Raw genomic sequence first — 24,540 nt, 5'->3', positions numbered from 1 at the left:
CAACTTTTTTTCCAGAAGCCCTGATGGAACCAGCTGCTGACTGTTACAGGGAGACAAAACAAACTGCTATCAACTATTTAGAGTTTCTTAGTTAACTACACTTCAGCACTCCCCAAAACATTAATAAATAAATAAGTAAAAGAGTGGACGCTTCTTTGTTAGACACTCTTCCGGGTATGGTGTGTCTTGTTAGATTACAAGTCATACCAACTACCTGTAGCTGTTACATACAGAACACTATTTTTACAGTATTAAGTTTCACTAGGATTACTTATGTAAATTTGTCATTGTTAAACATAGGGAGTCACTAGTAGCCTTTAGTCGTATGCATTACATTTGGGTTTAAAGACATGTTAAAAGAACGTTACCTCCAACCACAGTTTCCTTTTTTTTTTTTTTTTTTTTTTTTTTCTCCCTAGTTCTGGGCTCCCCACTTCAAGTGAGAGATGGACACACTGGAGAGAGTCCAGTGAAGAAGGACCATTAAAACAGCTGAGAGACTGGAGCACCTCTCCTGTGAGGAGAGGCTGAGGGAGCTAGGGACTGCTAGGCCTGGAGAAGAGGCGGTGCAGAGGGATCTCCTCACTATGCACAAACACCTGAGGGGAGGCTGCAAAGATGGAGACAGGCTCTGTTTGGGAGTCCCCAGGGACAGGACAGGAGGCTCTGTCTGAACAGAAGGGAAAACTCTTTTACTGTGTGAGTGAGTGAACACTGGAACAGGTTGCCCAGAGAGGCAGTGAGTGGAGTCTCCTTCTTTGTAGACATCCAAAACCTGGACATGGTCCCAGGCAGGTGGCTCTAAGCAACCCTGGATGAGCAGGGGCCTGACCTCCAGAGGTCCCCTCCAACCTCAACCACTGCAATCTGTGACAAAAAGTCACTCTATAATGTATTTCACCAGTCACTTGTGAAATCACTTTTTACTCACAAATCACATATGCAGTCTCATTTATTTTTATTTTTTTAAAGCAAAACCAAATCCTATTTTGTATTGCTCTCCTCCACAAATTTACAGTTCATGCGAATTTATAACATGAATTGAAACTCCAGTATCTGCCTTTCATCTCACAACATAGAACCGTTAGTAAGACACGAGAGAAAATTATTGAATAACTGAATTTGGATTCTGCATATGAATTCTCACTGAACAGTAATATCTTGCAAATACTTGAGCTTAAGGATTTTTTGCATGAGGCAGAATGCACTTTTTCCTCACACAGCATGCGTGCCTTAAGCACTGTGGTTCCTTTGTCTGAGCTGCAGAACATCACGCAATTAGACACTAGAGGAAGTAAAGAGAAGTGTGGCTAACCCACCTCTAATAACTCAATATGCCAATATTGACCTTGTCATTGAAGGCATGTCATTATGCTTGCTCCCAGTCAGCAGTACTTCCATGCTCACAGATAATCTGGAGATGGCCTTCAGTCTTCTGGTACACACCCTCTGTCTTTTATTTGGTTTCATTTTATTTTTTTTCACCAAGTTCTGAATTCTTGTATAATAGCATTAGTTTTTAGTAAAGGTATACGAAGTGGCTACTTCAAACAGTTGAGCTGCTTAAGAGCCCACTAACTTTTTGTGAAGCCATTGACACAAAGTGAATTTTGCTAGTTGTTGGTCACTGAACATAGATAGGGTCACGTGGATAAGCAGGCAGTTCACTTTTTAATTTAGCAGATGTATGGTTTAACAAAGACAGGTTACATCCCCCACTAATTCTTTGAGATGAGCTAAGCACAGACTTTGTGCATGTGCCTACGTGTACCTTCCAAACGTTCCTAATAAATGCTCTAGTATGATAAATGGGGTAGATCTCTGACTTTTCCTACTCCATATGTGGAGAGAATAGATCTCTAACTTTTCCCACTCCCCATACAGCAATATGAAAAAGGTAGGGCACAGCCCTCTATCTGAGTTCCTTGCAATCATTCTGCCTGATCCAAGTGTCCTAATGAAACACAACTACTTTAACTAGTCAAGGTACTTTTAATACCAAACATGTATAATCTCTGCAGCCTTTCCTCTGGAATACCTGTTCCTATATCCCATTTTCCTTTTCTTTCATCAAATAAAAGGAGCATATTTAACTTCAAACCCGAAAATGTTGACAGCACCTAGCCACTGAACGGCTTTAGAACAATTAGACTGTGACTGTCCACAATGGAGAGATGCAATGTGGATTATTATTTGCCCTGGAAAACAATCATTTTGACAAAGAAAAAAACCTCAGAGCAGCATCTTCCTTGCTGAGAGTATGTATGGTAGATAGACCACAAATTATACAGTTTACAGAGATCAAAAAATCTAGCTCCAAAATTCAATTGAAAGTGCTGACAGAAGAATGGAAACTTTGCACCATCATGCTCTTGATGATCTTGTGGTATCATCACTTGGCCCTGCTTTATAATCAAGGAATGCTAGGCAGGCATTCAAAGCTATCTAAAGCTCCAGAAAGAACATGTATAAACATTTCTACTTTCAGAAAGAGGACTTAAACCTCCAGAGATCTCTAATAAGCTTCAAAGCAAACCACAGGAATTAAATGAGATTTCAGGTGAGCCAAGGAATCAAGAATATACAACACGCCTGTAAAAGACTCACTTCTGCTGGTCCAAATTGCCAGTTGACAGCTAATGTTTTAGTTAAAGAGCTATTCCTTTATGTCTAGTTGGGTGTTAGCTTCCAGTGCCATAAAAAAAAAACTCAGAGCCCAGATATCCTGAAAACATCTGATTTGATGCCCTAACACATCCAAAAGGGCAAGGGAAACGGGCAAAGAAAAGGCAGAGATAACAGCCAGGACAGGTATTTCCAAACACCAGGGGAGTGAAGGCCTGCGTTATTTCACCACATGCACCTGAAGATCTGCATCTGAGAAACAAGCTGCTGCAATACTTGGCTGAAGAGAGCTACAGATAGAAGGGCACATGTTGGCTGGCTGAGTGTCAGGGCCAAAACACTATTGGTCAAGAAAAAACGTCATCTTGGAGTGGAGGACAAGATCCCAAGGAGCTCATACACAGCACTGTAACTCCTTCAATAAGCAGCGAATCTCATTAGTTCAGGGACTAAGAAAAATAGAGATAATCATACCCTTTGGAAACTGAGATCTGCATAACTGCAAAGTGCATCTTGTGACTTTCATGCTTATTCATAGCATGGCAGACAGTGCATTCAAGTCAGCCTGAATAAAAATAGAGAGAGAACAGCTTTTGGAACTCAAAGAGGCTCCACAGCAAAAGAAGACAACCCACATTGAAAGGCTGAAGGCCCAAGGGCTGATGTGCTGAGTACCTCCTGAGTCAACGGTATCATCAACATGTTGGTGTTAAGCATTAAAGAAACTTAGATTTCAATTTGGACTTCTCCAGGTAGCCAGGTGACACATCAATAGAAACGCGCAATCTATATGAAGTTCAGTCACATGAGCAGTTGCCAAATTTGCTGTATGTACAAGGGACAGACTGAGCTAACTGGAGCAAGCCATTTGCTTGTTGGAAAAACAGGAACAAAAAGAAAAACAAAGGGAAAGATCAAAGCCTTAAACACACCTGAGATTTTGTTTCAGAGGCTTTCAGAAAAAAAACAAACACCAAAGCAAAGCACCCAAACAAAAACATAAAAGAAATCTGAAGAGATATGAGTGTTGGAATAAGGAAGCTGCATAAAGCTTGCTAACAGAACACTTATGAAGGTAAAAACAAAAACAAAACAACAACAACAACAAAAAACACATCTACAAAGAATGATCAGGCACTGAATCTGGAGTATCTAACTCAAAATATTGAGGCATGTTCCAAGTGTGCTGTTCTACACATGTGCACTGAACTTAAAAAGAATATCTGCTATCCAAATACTGCTTTGGAAAAAATGCTTCAGAACCTGTTTGTTATTTTGTCTCCAAAGCGTGAACGCGTGTATGGAAAGCCCTCAAGTGTCTTAATACAGTCAATTCTGTCATTTGAAGACATTATTATTGAATATTATTTGAAGACAAATATATTGCCTTTCAAGTACTTCTTCAACTTGAAGAATTACATTCAAACAACACACACCACCGCTCCACAGCAGACACTCGGATCCTACAGTCCTATGGCTTATTTTATTCACAACAGCCTTTGTGCAAACATATTTTAGCCAAAGGATTAGCCAAGTATTCAGTGAAGCCATTCTTTTCAGCATTCACAATTAAGACCCACTTCTCCAACTGCATGAAAGGTCACCTTTGAAAAAGAACAGATTGCTTCTGTTCTCCAACCATTTAATGCGCAAATACTTTGTTCTTTACCATGCTGGACTACTACCCTGAACGTCAGAGGTGACACATTTTGAAGCCACACTGCTATCACACTCCTTTGAGCTATGAAATTTGACTCCTTAAAAGCATTTTCCAAGTTTTTGTTTTGTTGCTTTTTTGTTTGTTTTTAAACAATGCTAGTCTTCACCAAATGTTACTGCATGTATTTTCTAACAGGAACTCCTTGCTAATAAAAACTACACAAGCATAGAGTCAAAAGACTTTGTTAAACCCTAGAGTATCTAATATCTTCTGTAAGTTGTTTGTAAAGGTAAAGGGCACTTCTCCATTACTAAATTGTTTGGATTTTAATTTCCTTTGATTCTGAATTTATAATGAAACATTCCTGGAGTGTAACACAATAGCTTAAGAATTACTGTTTTTTGTTGTTGTTTAATACAGAATAGACAGAAACAAACAAACAAAAAAGACAGAAACAAAACTTGGAAACAGTAAGTGATGTTGGTCCAGAGAAAAAGAAAACCTCAAGAGTCAAAATGCAGCCTTTAATGACATATATTCTACCTGTCAGCAAACACTTGTATGTCGTTGTAAGCTAAAATCTGAAACTGCATCTTCCTTAAATAATGGGTGTTTGTTTGTTCGTTTGTTTCTTCATTTTGTATATGTAAACATATAATTGGTCTCAAACCAAAAGGGTTTTGTGCACTTCGCCCTCACCAACAGGCTTGCAAGTAAAGCATAAAAGAAGCTTTACATCTTGACTGGGGAAGTGATGGCAGTTTCCTCAAGATCTGGCAAAACAAGCTACCCTTGAGGTGGTATTGGATAATAACTTAAAGCCAAACCCTTGATAAATTTAATGTAGATTGTCCATACTATAATTAAAATATTGAATTTAGAGAAAAATTTCAAGTCTTTATTAAAAATGATTGTTAAGAAAGGAAAAGGCAATTTTCAGAGCTGATTGAAAAAGCATAAAAAACAAGTAACAAATTTCACAAAAAAAGCCATCTGTTTTTAAAGAAAGGCAAGTATTTGGCATGCAATGTCATGGGTTTTGTACCATTTTTGTAAGTGAAATCTGCAGTGGAGTAGCACGTAGTTACACAAAGCAGGAAGATACAATGGAACAGAAGGGAAGAACCAGGTAAGCCCGACCAAAGCTGGCTGAAGGCATTCCAAGCTGCTCTCAGGATTGAGTCTTCACACATTCATTTAAAAAATTCTCCAATCTAGACAAGAACTATTCGTTGGTTCATCATATTTTTGTAATAGAGAAGTAATAGAATTATTATGCATATTTTGGCCATTTTTTCCAGATTTCAGCAACATTCCAATGGGATTCCTAGGCTTGTCTAAGCTTGTTAGCTGGCAAACTAAAACGCTTTGTTCGTTTCATCAGACTCCACCATTAGGAAGGTTTCAAAATGTTATGACCCAGCAAGACAAGAGAAATTCTTATTGCTCTTTGAGCCACTCTGAAATTGCATGGCAAGTTTTAACAAGGTTGTTAAATCTAATATAGATACAGTCCTTCTACTTAACAGTAAAGGTCAATCCCTCTATTGCATGGGCAGTAATTTCTCATACCAACTTCTAGATAAGGAATATAGATGAAAAAATCAAATAGATTAAAATCATAGTTTAGCTAAAACTCTTCATGTCTTCGGTCTTCTCTTTAAACAATCACCTAACAGATTATAGCTCACATGAATGTGCACACACCATAAATCATACAAGCAACTGTTTCAAACTTCCATAGAATACTCAGGGCTGTAGATAAGTAAAATCCACCAACGTTTCATGAAAATGTCTCTTGCCCACAATAAATTGGAAGCAGTCTGCATGTAATATACAAAGGATATAAAGCTGCAATCCAACTTCTTGGAACTAGTCGAGTTTTGACCAAAACAAAGACCTTGCTCTGACTTGTATTTAGTGAATAAACATTCTAGCAAATACAAACTTGTAAACTTGTGATGAATAAATATTTACAACCCATGTGTTCTCTGATGGTGGGTAACTTCTTTTATATTACCAGGAGCATGGTATGTGGTCATTTTTTGGAGATGAGAACAAAGAAATGTCTCTGCACAGGAATAAGGTGCACATGTGGGGAAGGGTCCACACAGAACAGAAATTAATGTCAGACGTTAAAAATTCTTTGACACTATAGTACTTTAACTCTTGCTTAACCCCCCAAAAATGGTACGTTTTAAACTGTTGATCGATTAAAAAAAAACAAAAAAAAAACAAAAACAACAACAACAAAAAAAAAACACCTGCAGCGATTACATACTTTTGACTCTCAAGAAATTCAGCAGAGATGTTTCTTAGGTACATCCAACCATCTCTAATAATGCAAGCCAAAGCCAGCTGATCCCTCCTGCAGTGAGACTGGAGCATGGCATGTATTGCTTTCTGTGCCAGGCAATATTTCCTGGATGTACAGAACTGTACAAAAACCTTCAGGTACACAGAAGGCTTCATATGTCTTTAACATATAAGAAAGAGGACTTAATACAGCAGATTCTTCACAAAGAACAGGCTTTTCTTGGCATTTCTGATGTTTGCAGAAAGGCTGCTGTGAATCATACTGGATATTGTCCCAGACTATAAGGTTATATTGGACAAATCCTGAACTGCTTTTACAGTTCCTCAAACAACTATTTCCTTTTGTGATATGATTATCAATAAATAGATCTTTCTATTTATTGACAAGAGAATCCATGTGAAATAAAGGCAGTCAGCTCAACCAAAATGCCTACAATGCATTGTGTCATTCCGTTCTGAAGGTAGACTGATGCAACTAACATCTGACTGATGTTTTCATTAAAGCTTTAGTGACAAATTTTGCTTCAAAGAGGAACCCTGTCCCACAAGATATTAAGCATCTAACTTTATATTATTAGAGTATTTAACAGCTCTCGGCACTCAAATTTAAGTTGCACCTGCAGAAGTCCCAGCATTCTTCGGGCAAATAACCTGCAACTGACACCTGACTAGGACTGGGACAGAATCAGCACTTCACCTGGTGATGACCATGTAAACCCAAATGAAACTTGCAAGTTACACTTCTGCAGAACGTCTCACTGAAGATGGTAAGACAGAAAAGCAAACCCCAATTCTGAATTAGAAATGGCAACAAGTAGTAATACTAGAAACATACTAAAGTCAGTGAGACCTCTAGAAGAATAATGGTTAGTGTTTCTGTGAGATTCCTACAGTCTCCTAGTGTGCATATTTATCATTATAAATACAATGGGAATAGCTTCAGCCACAATAGTAGGGACAATGATCCTTCCTTTCATTTTATAATTTCACCAGTTTCTTAGCTAACAAGGAAAACCATTTTAAACTATATAAAGTCTTTTCTAATTTCATTTTATTCAACGCATATTTTGAAATTAACAGAAGCATCATTCATTCTAGTATTTTTATAAGGCCAATAAAGAAAAACAAAATAACTGGTTAGGAAATATGCAAATTCAGACAGGAAAGGCTAGAAGAGACATATTACACCACTGTATTCAGGAGTAAGAGAGTCAAACTTAACTAAGGGCAAGAGTTAAGTTAACCACAAATAGTTTCACACGCTATCAACTGAAACCATGTTCCTGTCCCTTCAAGAGCAACTTATAAACAATTTATTAGAATATTATGAAATGCCTAAAGTGGTACAGCATTTCTAGGCATGAACAGATGTTGGTGTTTGTACTGCTCTACAGAAACCTCACTGTAGTTCTTCATTTATCTAGAACCCTTACCTTGGGAAATGTGCTGGAATAAAACTCTGTACTTTAACTGCTTATATGTCTAAATAAATATTAAATCCAAAGTCAAAGTTAACTCTGTTAAAGTTCCTTTAACAAAGGAAGATGGAACTTCTAGGTTGCTCTCTGGGCTCTATCAGTAGTGTAGCAAATAATATCAATTAGAAATTAAAAAATAAAAAGTAGAATATATGGGAAAACATCATTATTATTTGTATTTTATATAACAGAGTTCTGAAAGCCAGTAACTTAAGTTCTTATACCAAGAAGCACAAACAATGAAAGCTTCCCCAGGATAACTGTGTTCAGGACCCTTGGCATATCAACCTGCTCTTTTCACACCCCCTGGGGTTAAGCCACCTGTGTTCAAGACCAACTCCGACTCAGTCCCGCTGATTGTGTGTGGAACCTGCTCGGGGACCTCCTCCACCTTACCTTCACTGGAGCTGAAACTCACATCCTCAGTCTTGACCTCTGAATGAGCTACACTGCAGGTATGCCTGTACTTGGCTGTGTACCTCACTGGTCCTGATCTGCCTTCAAATCCTGACTTGACCTCAGGCCTTCCTCTTCACTATAAGCTTCCCTGAGAACTGCTGCACTGTTACCTGAGCCTGGTTACTGCCAATAGACCTGCTCTGATCTTGTTTGGGAACTGTGGGATTGTGCCCTTGGTCAGCTAGCGTACTGCATCCCCAGCTCACACTACTGCAGGGAGCAGCCTCCCCATTCTGCTACTCCCTGAATAGCTAGGCAAGAACCACAGGTCCTCAAGAAATAGACTGTAAGACTGAAAAACTTGAGTGTTGAGCAGTATCATACAGAGCATCCCATGGATCAGCTATCAGCAAACTGTTCTATCAGCTATAAGCTACTAGTTCGGTGAGCCATTAGAGTTCCCTTAGTAAGTTTAATGAGAAAAACATATGGTAAATAAAAGAATACTGCCTTAAATAGAGATTTATTTGCACTGCCATAGAGTCCACATAAAATTCCATGCAGAAACAGGGTTTGCACCTTCAGGGAGTCTTAGAGGCCATCCTATCTGAAAGTGATTTTACTGTTATTTACCTCAAAAATAAGAAATGCACCAAAAAAATAAAATGTTTCCATAGAAATCAGTTCTGTAGCATTATTCTTTGCCATCATTTTAATTATCCAGAAGAACAATTTCAGAATCAATTTAGGAAGGTATATGAAAATTGACATAAAAGCCTTCTAATGGCTGAAGACATGACGCAGATTTAAAATGAAAGTTGAAAATCTTGTTTGAAAATCTTATTACAATAAAATAAGTGCCAGGCTGTGTTTTGTTTGTTTTTAAAAATTCTTTTGAGAGCCTTTTTGGTCACAATATCCAGACATAACACTGGGGAATTAAGCTGTCCAGATCAGTAAGTACAGCTTCACCCAATAGCTCTCTCAGGTATAGACTGTTGCTTCTGTAGCCGTACCTTCTATTCAGGAACAAAAGTATGATCTCTGTAGAAGACAGAGGAAGAACAAAGATTGGAAAAATGTTTAGTGGTATGCTAGACTACCTACTTACTGCATTTGACAAATTCATAATGAAGTAAAGGCATAGACTAGACCAAGAACAGTTGCAATACTACAGATCAAAGGTCCACTAGTTTGAAATGTCATCCCAAGAAGAATTAAATAAAATCATCTGGAAATTAATAAAAAAAAATAATACTATCCTGGGGACTGTTCCTACTTGAAGGAGCCAGCTAAGTCAAAAGTACCATGTTGGATATTATATCTAATGCCACAGAGCTAGAAAAACTAATGACTGCTTCCAAAACAGGCAGAAGCAGACTAATGACTGCTTCAAGTAAGAGTGAAATTTGCCTGCCAGCAGCTGCCATCAGAACATGCACTAATAAAAGAGAGAGCCTAACCCTATCAGTGGAGGTACTGCATGCCAGCTAAGAAACACATGACCTCTATAGTTGTGGCCCCAAGACATAACACTGTAAAATTAAGCCCTCATCTAATGTAAAATGGAGACTCAAGGAAACTTTTACACAGGTTTAGGAAATGGCTGTCTGCTTCTGCAGTGCAATGCACTTGTAATTCTGCAAGGAATTATTTAAACCAGTTACTAATGATGGATTTATAAAGCAAATAACATAGAGAAAAGAAAACAAGAACCTCTCTTCTTAAGCAAAAGAAGTTCAGAAACAGTATATTATTGCGTGGGAGGAATGCAAGTACATACCACTTTCATCCCTGATGGACATTTTGTATTGGGTTCTCAAAATTCCAGTTTTTGGAAGACTTGTTTTCTAAAACATCATCTTTTGAGAAGAGAAAGTAGGAGTACCAAAAGAAAGAAGAACAGAATAAAAAGCAAAACCTGAAAAAACACCCTCTTGCTTCAAGTAGAGGCAAAATTAAAAGGTATGAAAGAGCATTCATTCTGCAAGGAATTCTTCTAGCTACCACTGTAAAGCCTTCAAAAATGTATTAAAAAAAAAAAAAAAGAGAATAAAAAAATGCATAGAAGATGCCCCATACATACTTATGAAATCAGAGAGCACTGAATGTAAAAGGAGGAACAGGCAATTTTGCTCAAATGCAACACATCTGGCTCTAAAATCATTTTCACATAGCCATGAAACTCTGGTCATGCAAGTTTACCATACATGGTTGCCCAAGTTTCATCAAGGTTAAGTATTTGCAATCATTCAAGAGATTAAAAATTTATGAGGAAAAAGTCAGTGAGGTTGGTGGGTTTTGCATTCCAAATGAATTTTTTTTGTCCTGGAAAAGAGAAACATTTTTTTCCAAAGTTGACTACAAACACGTTACTGTAAGATCTGATAGAAGATGCCAGACTATTTAACACACAGGTCAGTATTTCTCCCCAAAACATCATTTTTGAGTGGCATATTTAAATAACTGAATGGCATACTAGTGCAGTAATTGTAAGAAATCATGATCTATCTTAAAAAAACTCTTAATGGCACTGAGATTTTGGCATCAAAATCTGGGCAGAATATGTTCTATGCTCCAGTCTTCTGCTTTACTTTTCCATGCGGCAAGACCAAGATTATCTTTATAAACACTGAAAAAGGGATACAGCTTGGGCTAAGGCACAGTCACCTGATCATTGATGACCTCGTTCTGCAATGAAATGAGACCTGTCCTGCAGTTATGTGATTTCAGAATGTTTGGTGATTTTATGATTCTTAATATTCAGTTTCAGGATACTTGAAACACCAACAGAAGTACACCAACTAAAGCCAAAAATCTTTCCTAACATCGTTTCATATCTTTTTCTAAAACAAGGGTAATAATCAGTAATTGCCCAGATAGGATCTATAACCTATGTTAACTCTTGTGGATTAACTACACTACTCAGTTTGCTTTTTCATAGTTTTTCCTCTTTCCAGAAGTGTAATCTACAGTTTAAAGTAGTGCTACGTTTACATTGGTGAGCAACTCTTTAACCAAAACACAAATACAGGAAGTCATCAGCAGTACAGATTACTCTAACTTATCTTTGCAAGAGAATGCTCAGCGTTCAGAGCATGCACTATCAAATTTCAATTATCAGACATCTTCGTTTTAATTGGACAATTGTCAAGACTTTTATAATTAAATGCACAGATAACCTAGTAGGTCACTCAAATGAGATGACAGTTCATACAGCAATAAATCAATGTCAAACTGTTGTCAGTTTCCTCACTGTTCCATTTCCCTCTGCTCTTGACCACCTCTGTAGTGCTCTGTATATGAACCTTTCCACTTCACTGACCAAAATCCATAGTGAGTTAACAACCTTTCATCAGTCTTCCTTTAATGCAACCTTTTAGGTTTACATAATAATTTTCCTTCCAGAACAAAGTGCCCACTCAACCAGCTAATAAACTACAACAGCAATTCAACTGCGAAAAGCATTTAACAGTTGCAACTAAATTTGCAACTCTGATGACATTTTCAGATGCAAAAGCAATAATGTATGTGAACTATTCACAGTACATCATAGAAAGAAGTGCACAGATACCCAACTGACACGGAATTGCAGAAGCCAGAGAATTCAATCATCCCTTATGGAAGTGTAGATATTCTATATCAGTTATTACTAAGGCATTTCTGTTCTGTGTCCCCTCGGAAATATTGTTCAAAGTCTGATAACATTTGTATTTACTACACAATTTCTTTTTATCTGTTTGCTTAAAACACAAAACTTTCAAAACAAGCCTAAACTAAAGCAGATGTGTACCAACAAAGCAGACTTGAGCGTTCCTCTTATTCCAGGAGAAATTTTACTTATGGGATTTAACAAGAAAAATGCTAATTGTTATGCATGATCCAATAGATGGTTACTAAAATAATTCAATGAATTCAGATTGTTTTTTCTAAGACAAAGATCTCCATATATACCATTCTAAACTGTTGTATTTCATATAGTTACAAAACCAAAGCTGTCAGAAAAAAAAACTATTAGAAAATGAATTAACACTTCATCAATAAATATTAAAATGAAAACCAAACCTGATGACTAAGCTAAACTAGTATTAACCAAATCAAAATAACACCAGCATACAAGCAGAACTATGAGATTCAAAGAAGACTAAGCCACAAATGCAAAAGATGAAGATACTACACAAGAAATAGAATGGCAAAAATTAGAAATCTTGTGGTTTTGATTTTTTAAAAAGTTTTTTTTTAATGGTTCCAAAAAAAATAGGAACACCAACATGATAACACGTGTGCAATGAAAAAGTGTTCAAAATCTGTTAGTCCTATTAATTTTTTTTTCCAAGATAAATTACTTATTCTAACACCATCTGCAAATAAATTCTACATCCCATTTAGATATGGACTTAACTGAGATGCACAAAAAGGTAAGGCTAAAGAGTCTCTTTTCCCCATTTTTCACTGAAATTCAGGTGAGAGTTAAAATCAACCTTAATTCACCATGAGACTAAGACAGCAAAAGCTACTGCATACTTAAAAGGGACTACTCATTTCAATTTCTCGAGCCCTTACCTAATCCCATTGTGTGGTTAGGCTAGTCAAATTCTTGGTCTTTGTGAAATATTACGTACAGTTCATATCAGAAAACATTTCATACCTAAATACCCTGTGATACTGAGTTATCCTACGTGAAAATTCATTTTTATTCAACTACATTATTCGGGTCAGATTATTTCTTCTTCTTGTACACAGATAAACACGTATGGACTTTTTAAAAAATAAAGCAAAGGAAAAAAATGAACTGCTATTACCCTCATATAAGAATTTATTTATTTATTTATTTTTAAGAAAAACTGTAAAATGCGTAAGCAAAGTTTAAGAACATACATGTTTTAGAGGTCCCAAAAAGACTTATGCAAGCACATCTATTACATGTAGTAGAGAACTTGTAAGAAGAAGGGTGGATTGGGGAAGCATGAAGAAGGGGATAAAGGAGAACATGCTAGCATATGCAATACAGTTGCAAGAACATACTCTTTTCTTATCCAACTTGTTTAATTTTATTTAAAAGCGCTACCCAAATAGCATGAAAACAGATATAAAGCCATGCAATTATGTAGGCAAAAATTACTGCTTGTAAGCACATCAGTTCAGAAATATAAATTAGCAGGTAACTTTTGTAATGTGAATTTTAATTGTTCTAATGGTAGCTAAATTGTGTACAGAGTACAACATGAAATGTCAGTTTCTATGTGTAAATGGAACAGTCTAATCATGTTCAAGTTCAGTATCTAACTTAAAATGGTAATGTGAAAACTAGTCAAGTGCGGGCGATTTCTTAGGTTTTTGAAAGAAAAAAATGAAACTGTAAGTTTCTCCTTAAAAGAGACTAGAAACGTTTTTTGACAGGGAAGATGAAAATAAAATGTTAGGGTGAATGAGGAAAAAAAGTATGGGTAAATGAACAGATTTTGTGGTATATGTCAGAGAAAGCAACATTAGATGACCAAGCAGCAAGACTGCATTATTTTAAAAATGACTGGAGGAAGAAGAATCAGGTTCCAAATGTGAGGAAAAGCAGACTCTGATGCTTATGCAAGTCCTCGCTTTTTCTTGCCCTGCTTATAAAGAATATCCTGAAGATGAGCACAGATGAGAAACAAGTATATTTCCTAAAGCCATTTGTTTTGAGACTTAAAGAAGGTCCTGATTTATTATGACAGATTATTATCCTAGGGAAGATTTCTGCCTCACTCAACTTTTGCTCAAGGCCTGGAGGACAGTTGCTATTCTCCCCTACGTGTACAGTAATATAACCCAGAGTATTTTTTCTCCTGTGCCTCCTGTAGCTTTTCTTACAACTCTGAGCAGGCCCTGCTCTTCTCCCTAGCCACACCTTTTATTGTCCTTCTTTTCTGCTGAAAACCACATCTCTTCGTATTTCCTTGTTGAAAGTACACTGGTCTGACATACTGTAGCAAATCCTGTCATGCTACTTGATCTTCCTCTTTGTTTTACTCTATAGTTTAAGAGGAATATATTGACACTTTGTATATATTTTAATTATTTACACACTAATAAAGTAACATTTCCAGTTTCTTAAAATGGTTAAGAACCCCCCTGAATCCTACCAGGTTCCATTTGAAATGCAAATATTCCAGAGGAAACTACCAGTTACCTATTTTTAGAAAACCTCCGTTGCTTCTAACAGACTCAAACCTGCAGTCCAGTCCCATATATCAAATACCTCTGATCCCTAAAGCGAAAAAGAACCTACTTTTTAAATTCTCCAGAAACAAAATCCTCTACAACTTTCTTTGACTCTCTGAAATCTAAAAGCATATCTGGATATACCTTACCTTAGAAATAACTGACAACTAACGTTAACAGTCAGTAATCGTTATGTTAGGTACTATTCACTTATTTAATGAGAGAAACTTTTATCCTAAAAGCTTGCAATTAAGCTTATCAGAAGTGACATAAATACAGGAGAAAAAGACAAGATAATAATACAAAAATTGTTATTAGCATAAATAAGAGTCATAGCATACCATTTGCCTAGTCACTGCAAAGTATTAGCAGAGAGTTTTAAAAAGGCATCTGAAAATGATAATGTAAGTGGCTTTTCTGACTCCTGTGTATCTCTTCTTTTGCACATAAAGGGCAGCACAAGGGTGTGTGAAGGCATTTCAGGGAAAACTAGAACAGACAAAAATGTCTAGCAACACTGGCAGGCCAAAGACCAATGAACTGAGAACTTACTACTAGATTTTGTTCCACAAAGCAAAAGTTGAGAAGGCATTTTTTCTGCTCTCTCAAATGCTTTTATATTTCCATGAGACAGAATCTGATTTTTCGGTCTTGTTGGATTCTGTCCACCATTAGTCCATTAGTGGAGATTCAAATACTCACCTCATCAGTAAGAAACTCCTTACTCAGACCGAAGTCCGTCAGCACCACATGGCCATCAGAATCAAGGAGAATATTCTCAAGTTTTATATCCCGATATATAATTCCCAACTGCAGACAGAATACAAGAAAAGCATTGCCAAATCACTGTAACCATATCAAGGAGACACGGAATGCATTTAAATGTAAAGCTAACAAAATTCCCATTATTTCCACTGACACCTCAGAGACTGCCCTCAAAAAAGAGAATTTTAAAATGTCTTTGAAGAAATACCTTTGAGAGGCTCACGAATTCTCAGCAATTAATACACCAGGTAATGCCATAGGACATAATAGACCCTTTGCATCTAGAAGTGACTGAATACTTGCCTCTGAAAGCAATTTGCTTGCCTACAGTCATGGCAAAATTTCAAAACTCTGCTGTTTCATTGTACACAAAACAAGGAGAACTGAACAACAGTGCAACCCAAACATTCTTCATGTTGACTACAAATTCGGTTTACTGACATACTCTACCCTTTGATAGAGATTACCAAAAAATAACCGTCCTGTGTCAATAATACTCTTTGCACTGCAGAAAAAAAACATGTAGCCTTACTTTGGTACACATAAATAGACATTTCAATGGAAAGTATTTCTAATTGTACAACTAATATGACCCACTGGTAGGTAAAGTTACTCTGAATTTAAGACTATCTAAAAAATATTACTAACTTTATATGATGTGAATACAGTTGATAGTTCTACAAAATCAGCTTGTAGCATCCACTGAAAGGATAAAGTTACTTTACCTTGTGTAGATGTTCAAGCGCCAAAACTATTTCCCCAATATAAATTTGCACCTCATTTTCTGAGAATCTCTCTCTTTGTGAAAGGTGAGTAAACAGTTCTCCTCCATTTATATAGTCTAAAAAGTAGAACAAAGAACCTTGTAATTTCACTTTCTGACAGCTTAATTTTCTTACAAAGTAACTATTAATATTGCAGTAAGTTATTTAATAAGATGTTCTGGGATCAGATGCTTTTACTTTATTGCAACTCTGTAATATTTCATCCCATTGTACAATACTCAGTTTCCTTATTAGTGGAGTGATGGAAGAGCATTACCAATTTAAATAAGCAGCAAAACGATAAAGTGAGCCATAAATATTCATAAATTATGGAAGATTAACATTTTTTGCAAAATCAGTCTTTCACTTAATCAGAAAAATAAGAAGAACAGCACGCAAATGATATCTATGAAATGAGTATTTGTACACCCTTGTGAAATAATTAAGAGCAACAAGCCAGATTGACATTAAAACAGATGATTCAAAAGAACAGACACTAAGTGAAATAATCACCTATGGGCAATTACAAGTTTTACCCTTTGCAAGTGGAACTTATATGGCAAAACTTCCTGAAGGAGGTTATTTCCACACACATTCCCACATGAAACCACACTTTGATTCTTTGCAGGACACAACAGGGTGGTTTTCCCAGACAGGAAGGGGGAAAAAATAGTTAATACAAGAGTTCCACTGCAACACCAACATTTTAGATACAGAATTGCTTACACTGGCAACATACAACAAAGTAGTTCATTTGCATTTGAGGTTTACATACACAGAGCAGGGAACGTACTCCACAACATCTTATCAACATTTTCTTGAACAGTTTCTACAGATCCATGTATTACACCAAAAAGTCTTTGAAGCAGAAAGCATATATACAAGTTACACATACTCTGATCTCTCTACTCTTTTCACAGCTCTCCATTCAGAAAGGAATAATAGCAGAATCAAAGAGGAAAGTAAGGAAGATTCAACTATGTTAGTAAGTATATGAAAACATCAATACTAAATCATAAGTAACCCTCATTTTACAATTAGAAGTAGTAATAACTTAACCCCATGTGACAAGTTCTGTTTAGAACTGATACTTGTATGAAAAAAATACCTCATTCTTTCAATCCTAGCTTAAAATCAATCTAAAAACTGGAATTGGCTCCAAATTCTGTATTCTGGAAAATAGACAGAAATACAACCACATGTCTGCACTTGATTCAGATTAAATTACTGCTGCTATGTAATCTGGCAGCACAAGGACTTGTATTAAGTATTGCACCAAAGCTCCAACTCTAAAACCTCTTGAACCTGAAATGACACATTGCTCATTCACCAAGCCCAGCTGGGTAGAACACAGGCAGATGCTGTTTCCCTGAAAATTCAGAAGCCATTCTGAAATGCAGAATTCCAACACTACATCAAAGAAGCAAAGAAGTGATTTACAAGGATTTACATAGTCAGACAAAAAAACATGCAGCAAACCATTTTGTTGTTGTTGTTGCTGTTTGTTAGGGAGGGCACAAAGCCTAAATTAATTATAAAGTAGCCTTAGGCCACAATAGTTGTTTTTTGTTTGTTTGTTTCTCTGTTGAAAAGAATGATTAAAAAGAGCAGATAAAAAAAAAAAAAAAAAACAAACACCATGCACTACACAACTCTATTCCCATTTTCTGCTAAAAAAGGAAAGAAAAGGACATTTCTGGAACAACTGTTGCTCTGAGAATGGGTTCATGTAAACTTGTGGAAAAGCAAACACAAAGAACAAAAAAAACTTAGTTATACATCAGCTTTGAATTTTTTTCACTTGAAACTTCACCTTGATGTTGTATTAGGGTGGGAAGTAAATGCCCACTGTACTATCTATTATGTAAAGTTCTTCACAGCTACTGGGCTCCCTCCTCTTTGACTCTAATGAGGATATAATCTCAACCTTTTAATTTTCCCTTCATAAAAAAGGCTCTTCTGGTCTTGTAATTATTCTTGTCACCTATACTTATCTAAAAATAAATGCACAGAGAAACTTATCAATATCATATATATATGTGAAATACACATGTAATACATACATACATACTCATATTGTATATGAAATACATAAATTTTTCTAATGGAATCCGATTGAGATTGGATTGAGAGCAGTTCTGAAGAGAAAGACCTGGGGATGCTGGTGGATGAGAATCTCAGTGTGAGCCAGCAATGTGTGCTCTCAGAAAGCCAGCCATATCCTGAGCTACATCAAAAGAAGTGAAGCCAGCAGGGCAAGAGCAGTGATTCTCCCCCTCAGCTCTGCTCTTTTGAGACCCCACCTGGAGTACTGCATTCAGGTCTGGGGCCCCCAGCACAAGAAGGACATGGACCTCTTGGAGTGAGTCCAGAGGAGGGATGTGAGGATGACTGCAGGGCTGGAACATCTCTCCTATGAAGACAGGCTGAGGGAGCTGGGGTTGTTCAGCCTGGAGAAGAGAAGGCTCAGGCGAGACCTTATAGCAGCTTTACAGGACCTAAAGGAGGCTACAGGAAAGCTGGGGATGGACTCTGTCAGGAAGTATAGTGACAGGACAAGGCATAATGACTTTAAACTAAAAAAGGTTAGATTTAGAATAGTAATAAGGAAGAAATTCTTTATGCCCAGGGAAGTTGTGGATGCCCCATCCCTGCAACTGCTTGAGGCCAGGCTGGATGGAGCTTTGAGCAACCTGGTCTGGTAGGAGGTGTTCCTGCCCAGGACAGGGGGATAGAATTACATGGACTCTAAGGTCCCTTCTAACTCGAACCTTTCTATGATTCTATGATCTAAACTACATTCTAACCAAAAACTTCTGGATTAGTACTATGATGTTTATAATGCATTCTCATTTGTCTCATGTTTCATCTATTTTTTTTGTTCCAAATTATTCATCTATAAATTGAATACCACAACAATCGAAGATGAAACCCTCATTATTAAAAGGTTAACATCAAGGAATCACAAAGCTATCAATGTATTTCTAATTTCTGTTTCACCTCTTCAGCATCTTCAAGTCTTTGATACTATTTTATATATTCTTTAGCACCCTTTTCAAAGGTATTTGTGAAAACCCTTACACTTTTAAAATCACATTTTCAAAAGGAATCTAATGAATACTTCCTTTAATCTTGAGCTTCTCAGGCACGTTTTATCCCATGGTAATATATGAAACTAAGGCACATATGTAGAACACCTTCCTAAGAATTGACATTCAGTGGGATAAGATTCATATAACATTAATAAAAATTATTAATTCAAAGTTTAAATCAGCTTGTTAATTAAGGTTCAACAAGTGGAAGTTATGAGTTAACAGTAACCAGAAAATTAAAGGACCATTTACTTCTTCAAATAAACCTTAAAAAAAAAAAAAAAAAAAAAAAAAAAAAAAAAACATGGAAGTCTCGATACTCAAGAGAGAAATGGTTTAACAAAGTTTTGGCAGCAAAAGCTTCCTGAAGCAGCGAGGTTTAAAGCTGCATTTATTACCCTTTTCCAGCTCTCTAAGTACATACTCCTCATTATGAGGAAAAATCCTTGACCCTCCCAAGAAAGCCAGGCCTCTAAAAGGCAGTGAAAACTGGGGAATACAACAGAAGAAATAAATTCTTAACGTCAGCCTCTTTCCCTAAAACAGTGCTGTCTCAAAAGGGGGGTGCAGGGGGTGGAAGGTGTTCTATCTTAGTTGAAAACTCAAAAAAGTTCCTTATCAATCTCATGCCAAGCTTGCAAATGCTGTAGAAATAGATCTGGTTCTTCACATAAATATGGAAAGCAAAATGGCACGGACAGAAGTAGAACAAAGAGAGTTCTAATAAGCCTTGCTATACAATAGTTCATTATCAGGCATCTTGTGTAAATGGATATTTATGAATGTTACAAGAAGAATTACAAGAAGAATTTACAAAAATAAAGTAACGCACAAAAGCAAGTAACAGGTTAGAGCTGAAGAACAATAAGAACTCATTAAACCAAGGCTCCACAGTACATGTATATGTACTTCCAGCATCATTTTAGAGCAGGAAATCTGACCAACAACCTGTACATTCCAGTGTCTTAAAGAATTTGCCCAGACATAAAAATGAAGGCACAATCACCTTTAACAGGCCTTGCCCATCCTATTACGAGGGCATCTGTTCAGGCAAAAAGGCCTGACTGAGAGAATCTTTCAGTTTGCAGCAGTTCAGTGATACTAGAACCTACCAATTGGTCAGCGTAGTAGCAGGCAGCCCTGTCCTCTCAAACAGATAGCAACATTTCAAAATACATTTTATTTTTAATGTGATTGGTGTAAGTCATCTTCAGAGTGAAATGTGCTATATGTCTGCTCAAGTATTTCTTTACTATCCCAAGTTGGAAGGGATCCACAAGGACCATCAAGTAAAACTGGCTCCAAGCAGGATCGCCCAAAAAATTAAGCTATGTACCTGACAGCGTATTTTTTTCTTATTTTCTACCAACTGATCCCAGAAATAAAATTACTTTTGGTCACTCCACCTTACCAACAACCTTTGTGCCACACAAGCAAAGACAGCATACAGAGAAAGTAAGGGAATCATTTTAATGCCCATGAAAATTGTTTCAATTATAGTAGCAATTAGTCTGAAATTCTGCAGAAAGCTAATGCAGTATATAATAACAGTTAAAAAAAAAAAAAAAAAAAAAGCTGCAAATAAAGATTTCATCTTCTAGGTAAGTGCAAGAAAATTTATTTTTAGTAATTTTCCACCTCTGCTTTAGGCAGTTATGACCATATCAGTGACTTGCATGCAAAAGAAAGAAGTATAATATTTTTTTCCCCAAGTCAGAGTAGCACACTGAGGTTCAAACAGGAAAACCACAAAGGCACTGTTGAAGATGAACTGTATTTTACTTCCTATATTCTCCCATACAATCTCCAAACACACAGTACTTAAGACCACATGAAAAAAACCTACAAAACATTAAGGAGATAAAAGGATGGATTATATATTTATTTTTTAGATTTTATTTTGTATTAATGTAAGAGTTGAAGCCTGAAAACTACTTACCTAAAATGAGATGAAGCTTTGTATCTGTTTGGAAGGCGTAATGTAATGTGACCAAAAATGGTGATTGCCTAATGTGCTCCAATACTTGTCGTTCTGTCCTTGTGTGCTCAGTTGTTTTGGCTTTTTGAACTATTGTTGCTTTCTTCAGTACTTTCATGGCATACAGTTTTCCAGCATCATGGCCACTTACTTTCCTTACTAGGAACACTTTTCCATAGGCTTAAGAAAGAAAGAGTGGGGAGAAAAATGGTTATTTACTCATAATACAGGTCTGGCTGACACCATGATACTACTGCTGATTATTAACATTACACAGAAATTCTCATTTGGCCCTTATACTCAATTATTCTTTGTTATGCCACATAGTAGTTATTCAGGTTAAAATCTTTCAGGATTTTGTTTCAGACTGACCTTTTCAAAATAATTTTCAACCAAATCAGCCCATCAAGTGAATGCAGCAAGAGTAGAAGAAACAGAATTTCAGTATTTAACATAAAAGTTAAAATGACTTCTTCCTTTGCAATAACCTAAAAATACCACACATAGAATTTGGCAAGAGTATGGGGGTAAGGGCAATGCTGTTTTTGCCCCCACCCCCCCATTATGCCCATTTTTGTGCAACTTAGCAGCTTTCATTACTGGCTTTACAGCGGTTCCAAAAACCCACTGAAAATCCAATTAATTCTTCCCACCAGTATTTAGAACACAGGGACATTCCGAGGCTCCCATACTGGGCTTACGGAGAATAAGCTAGAAGGAACTCTTCAAAAAAGAAGTTTTCTAAACGCAAACAGGAAAAAAAAGTCACCAAGACCAAAAGGTAGGCATTCCAAACTTTTTAAGTAATGAATCTAAGTGTTCTATTGACATATTTTGTTAAAAATATGCTCCACGGTAGAATAATAAGACACATGGACTTTTTTTTTTTTTAAATGAAAAGCCTCCTATAGGCCAATAAATGACATCTCTATTAGACAAAGCTGTTGGAAGAGTAACAATTAGATTTAGCACATATGTGAACAAGGTAACATGAGAAAGACTCAGTGCTACTTTTGTAGATGGTTATAATTACTTCTATTAATAACTGCTTACAGGAATCATGAGGAAGGAACAATGATATGCTTTACTTATCTAGATTTCCAAAGTACATAACAAGTTCCCTTACAGAAGGGTCTTGAAAATACTAAAAAAAAAAATAAAAAAATCACTGGTTCAAAGAGTAGATTAGCAGACAAAAATCAAAGGTTAAAACCAAACATTCAGCTTTTAAGATGAAAGAAGGACACCACAAGAGTTTGTCCTGCATGATTCAGTCATATATGAACTACAGTGCGGAAGTTAGTAACTTATCTACTACAATAGAAATCAAAGCTGACTGCTGAAAATTGCAAAAACCATATCAAAATATTAAGTATACGAATAATAACATGACAGATAAAATTCCAAGTAAGTAAATGAGTAAGCTGTATGTGATAAGATAATGATTAATTTTTATACTGTTATAACTGAGAAAAAAAATATCTGGCATGACTATAGACAGTTCTGTAAGAAAACACCCCCAGTGGCTAGAGGTAATCCAAAAAGCAAATAAAAAGTGAGAACTTCAAGGAAAGTATTAAAGTGGAAATATGACACATGCTCAGTCCCTCAGACCTTCAACACAAAACCAAAAATCCCTTATGCTGTGGTATGAAAGCTTTGTGTGCTCCTATCTCGGGTAATGCATGCCAGTACAGTGCTGCTCTCTTCTGTCCCCAGCTACCCTATCAGGAGGAAAAAAAAAAAAAAAAACAAAAAAAACCCTGCTGGAGAACTATAAAAGATCCAGAAAAGAGTAACAAAGGTTATTCTAATTATGAAGGGAAGTGAATGCATGAACTTTTTTTTTTTTTAGCCTGACAAAGGTAGAGTACTGAAGAAGATGCCAGAGAATTAAAATCAAAGATCTATATGAAGGTAAGTAAAGAACAATTTTCATTATTTCTAGAAATAAAATAAGGTAAAAAAAATCATCAGGTATTAAAACTAAGATCTACACAACACACAAATATTCAATTAAGCTACAGAACTACTGCTGTGTTAGACTATAGATATCAAAAATGTAGATGAGTTCAAAAAGATGATGTAAGTCCTTGATGGAGAAGAACGTATAGAAACCATTGCTAAACACAGAATCTCTGGCTCAGGTAGACCCCAAACCACAGACTGCTACAAGTGTATTAAGCAAACCATCATCGTATGCATCCTCATGTTCTTCTAGGGTCTCTTTACGGGTCTCGGAGACAGAGAAGTGAACTGACTGGGTGCTTTGTATAACCCCTACATGGCCATTATCTTCACACATCATTCCTAAAAGGAACACTCAAGTATCTCAAAACTGTAAACACACTGGACAGAGTACGCTGTCCTGATGGGAGACACTCAAATTAATTACATTCATCTTCAAACACACTGCATAGTTACTCCCAGTAAGCAACTACGTGCAACTCCATCTTTTTCCCATCGTTCCCCATCCCTGACAGAGAATAGAGAGTTTTGAGTTACCCAATGATGCATTATTTTTTTCTATAGCTAAGTTCTGCTTCATTCTGTAAAAAGAAGTAACATTACTTATTCTTTCAAAAATAGTTCTTTCAAAAAGTTTGGTTTTTAGCTGACTTCTACTCTACAGGGTCATGCTTGCATTCTTCACAGTGCCTACTATTCTCAATATGGATTTTCACAGATATAAAACAAGTTTCCACAATATATCAGTCAAGAAAGGCAAAAAGAGCCAAAATAGGTTAAACCTCTATCTATTTTAAGTGACAAATGGGAGATACTAGGACATTTCCCACCCTCTGCAATGCTCAGTATTATATAGCACTCCCCAACATCAGTAGTAGCCATGAGATCTCAAGTGTATCAACGTAAATTGCCCTGAGTAGTCTCAAGCTGGTCATCAAGAAATGGATAACCACAGGTGTAAAATATTATCATAGTAAAACAGGCATGGGCCATAAATCCTGTCACAACATATAGGCACGAATGAACTCAACAGAGGTTGTACAGGCCATAATATTGTGACCTCAATGACACTATTATGCTTGTGTATAATTTTCATGATATTCAATTGTTTTCCAGTACTGACTTAAATTATTTAAGCATCTGAAAAACAGACCCTACTATTGAAGGCACTGGTTTAAAACAAACAAACAAACAAAAAAAACCACCACCACAACAGAGCTTCCAAAAGCAGTACTTCCATCTTTTTTAGGAGTTACTACTCAAGAAATGTAGATTCTTTTGCAATCCACTAACG

General features: G+C 36.4%; 1 protein-coding gene across 2 annotated transcripts in view; it reads right to left on the bottom strand.

Annotated features, from left to right (window-relative positions):
* RPS6KA5 (ribosomal protein S6 kinase A5) overlaps positions 1 to 24,540 on the bottom strand; it is a 92,555-nt gene that overhangs the window by 47,240 nt on the left and 20,775 nt on the right. The window contains exons 3-5 of one of the 2 annotated variants that reach the window (XM_082760883.1): positions 21,240 to 21,458; positions 16,170 to 16,285; positions 15,382 to 15,489 (exon numbers count right to left, since the gene is read on the bottom strand). In XM_082760883.1, coding sequence (XP_082617009.1) covers positions 15,382 to 15,489; positions 16,170 to 16,285; positions 21,240 to 21,458 — 443 coding nt within the window. Of the gene's footprint in view, positions 1 to 15,381; positions 15,490 to 16,169; positions 16,286 to 21,239; positions 21,459 to 24,540 lie in introns of those variants that run through there. The other variant, XR_014317551.1, reaches the window with a different exon arrangement.

Source organism: Aythya marila (assembly GCF_965140915.1).
Source record: "Aythya marila genome assembly, chromosome: 5".
In the NCBI taxonomy this organism is placed as follows: Eukaryota; Metazoa; Chordata; class Aves; order Anseriformes; family Anatidae; genus Aythya; species Aythya marila.
Note: the sequence above shows the minus strand (reverse complement) of the source record. Positions and strands in the feature narration are given on the sequence as shown.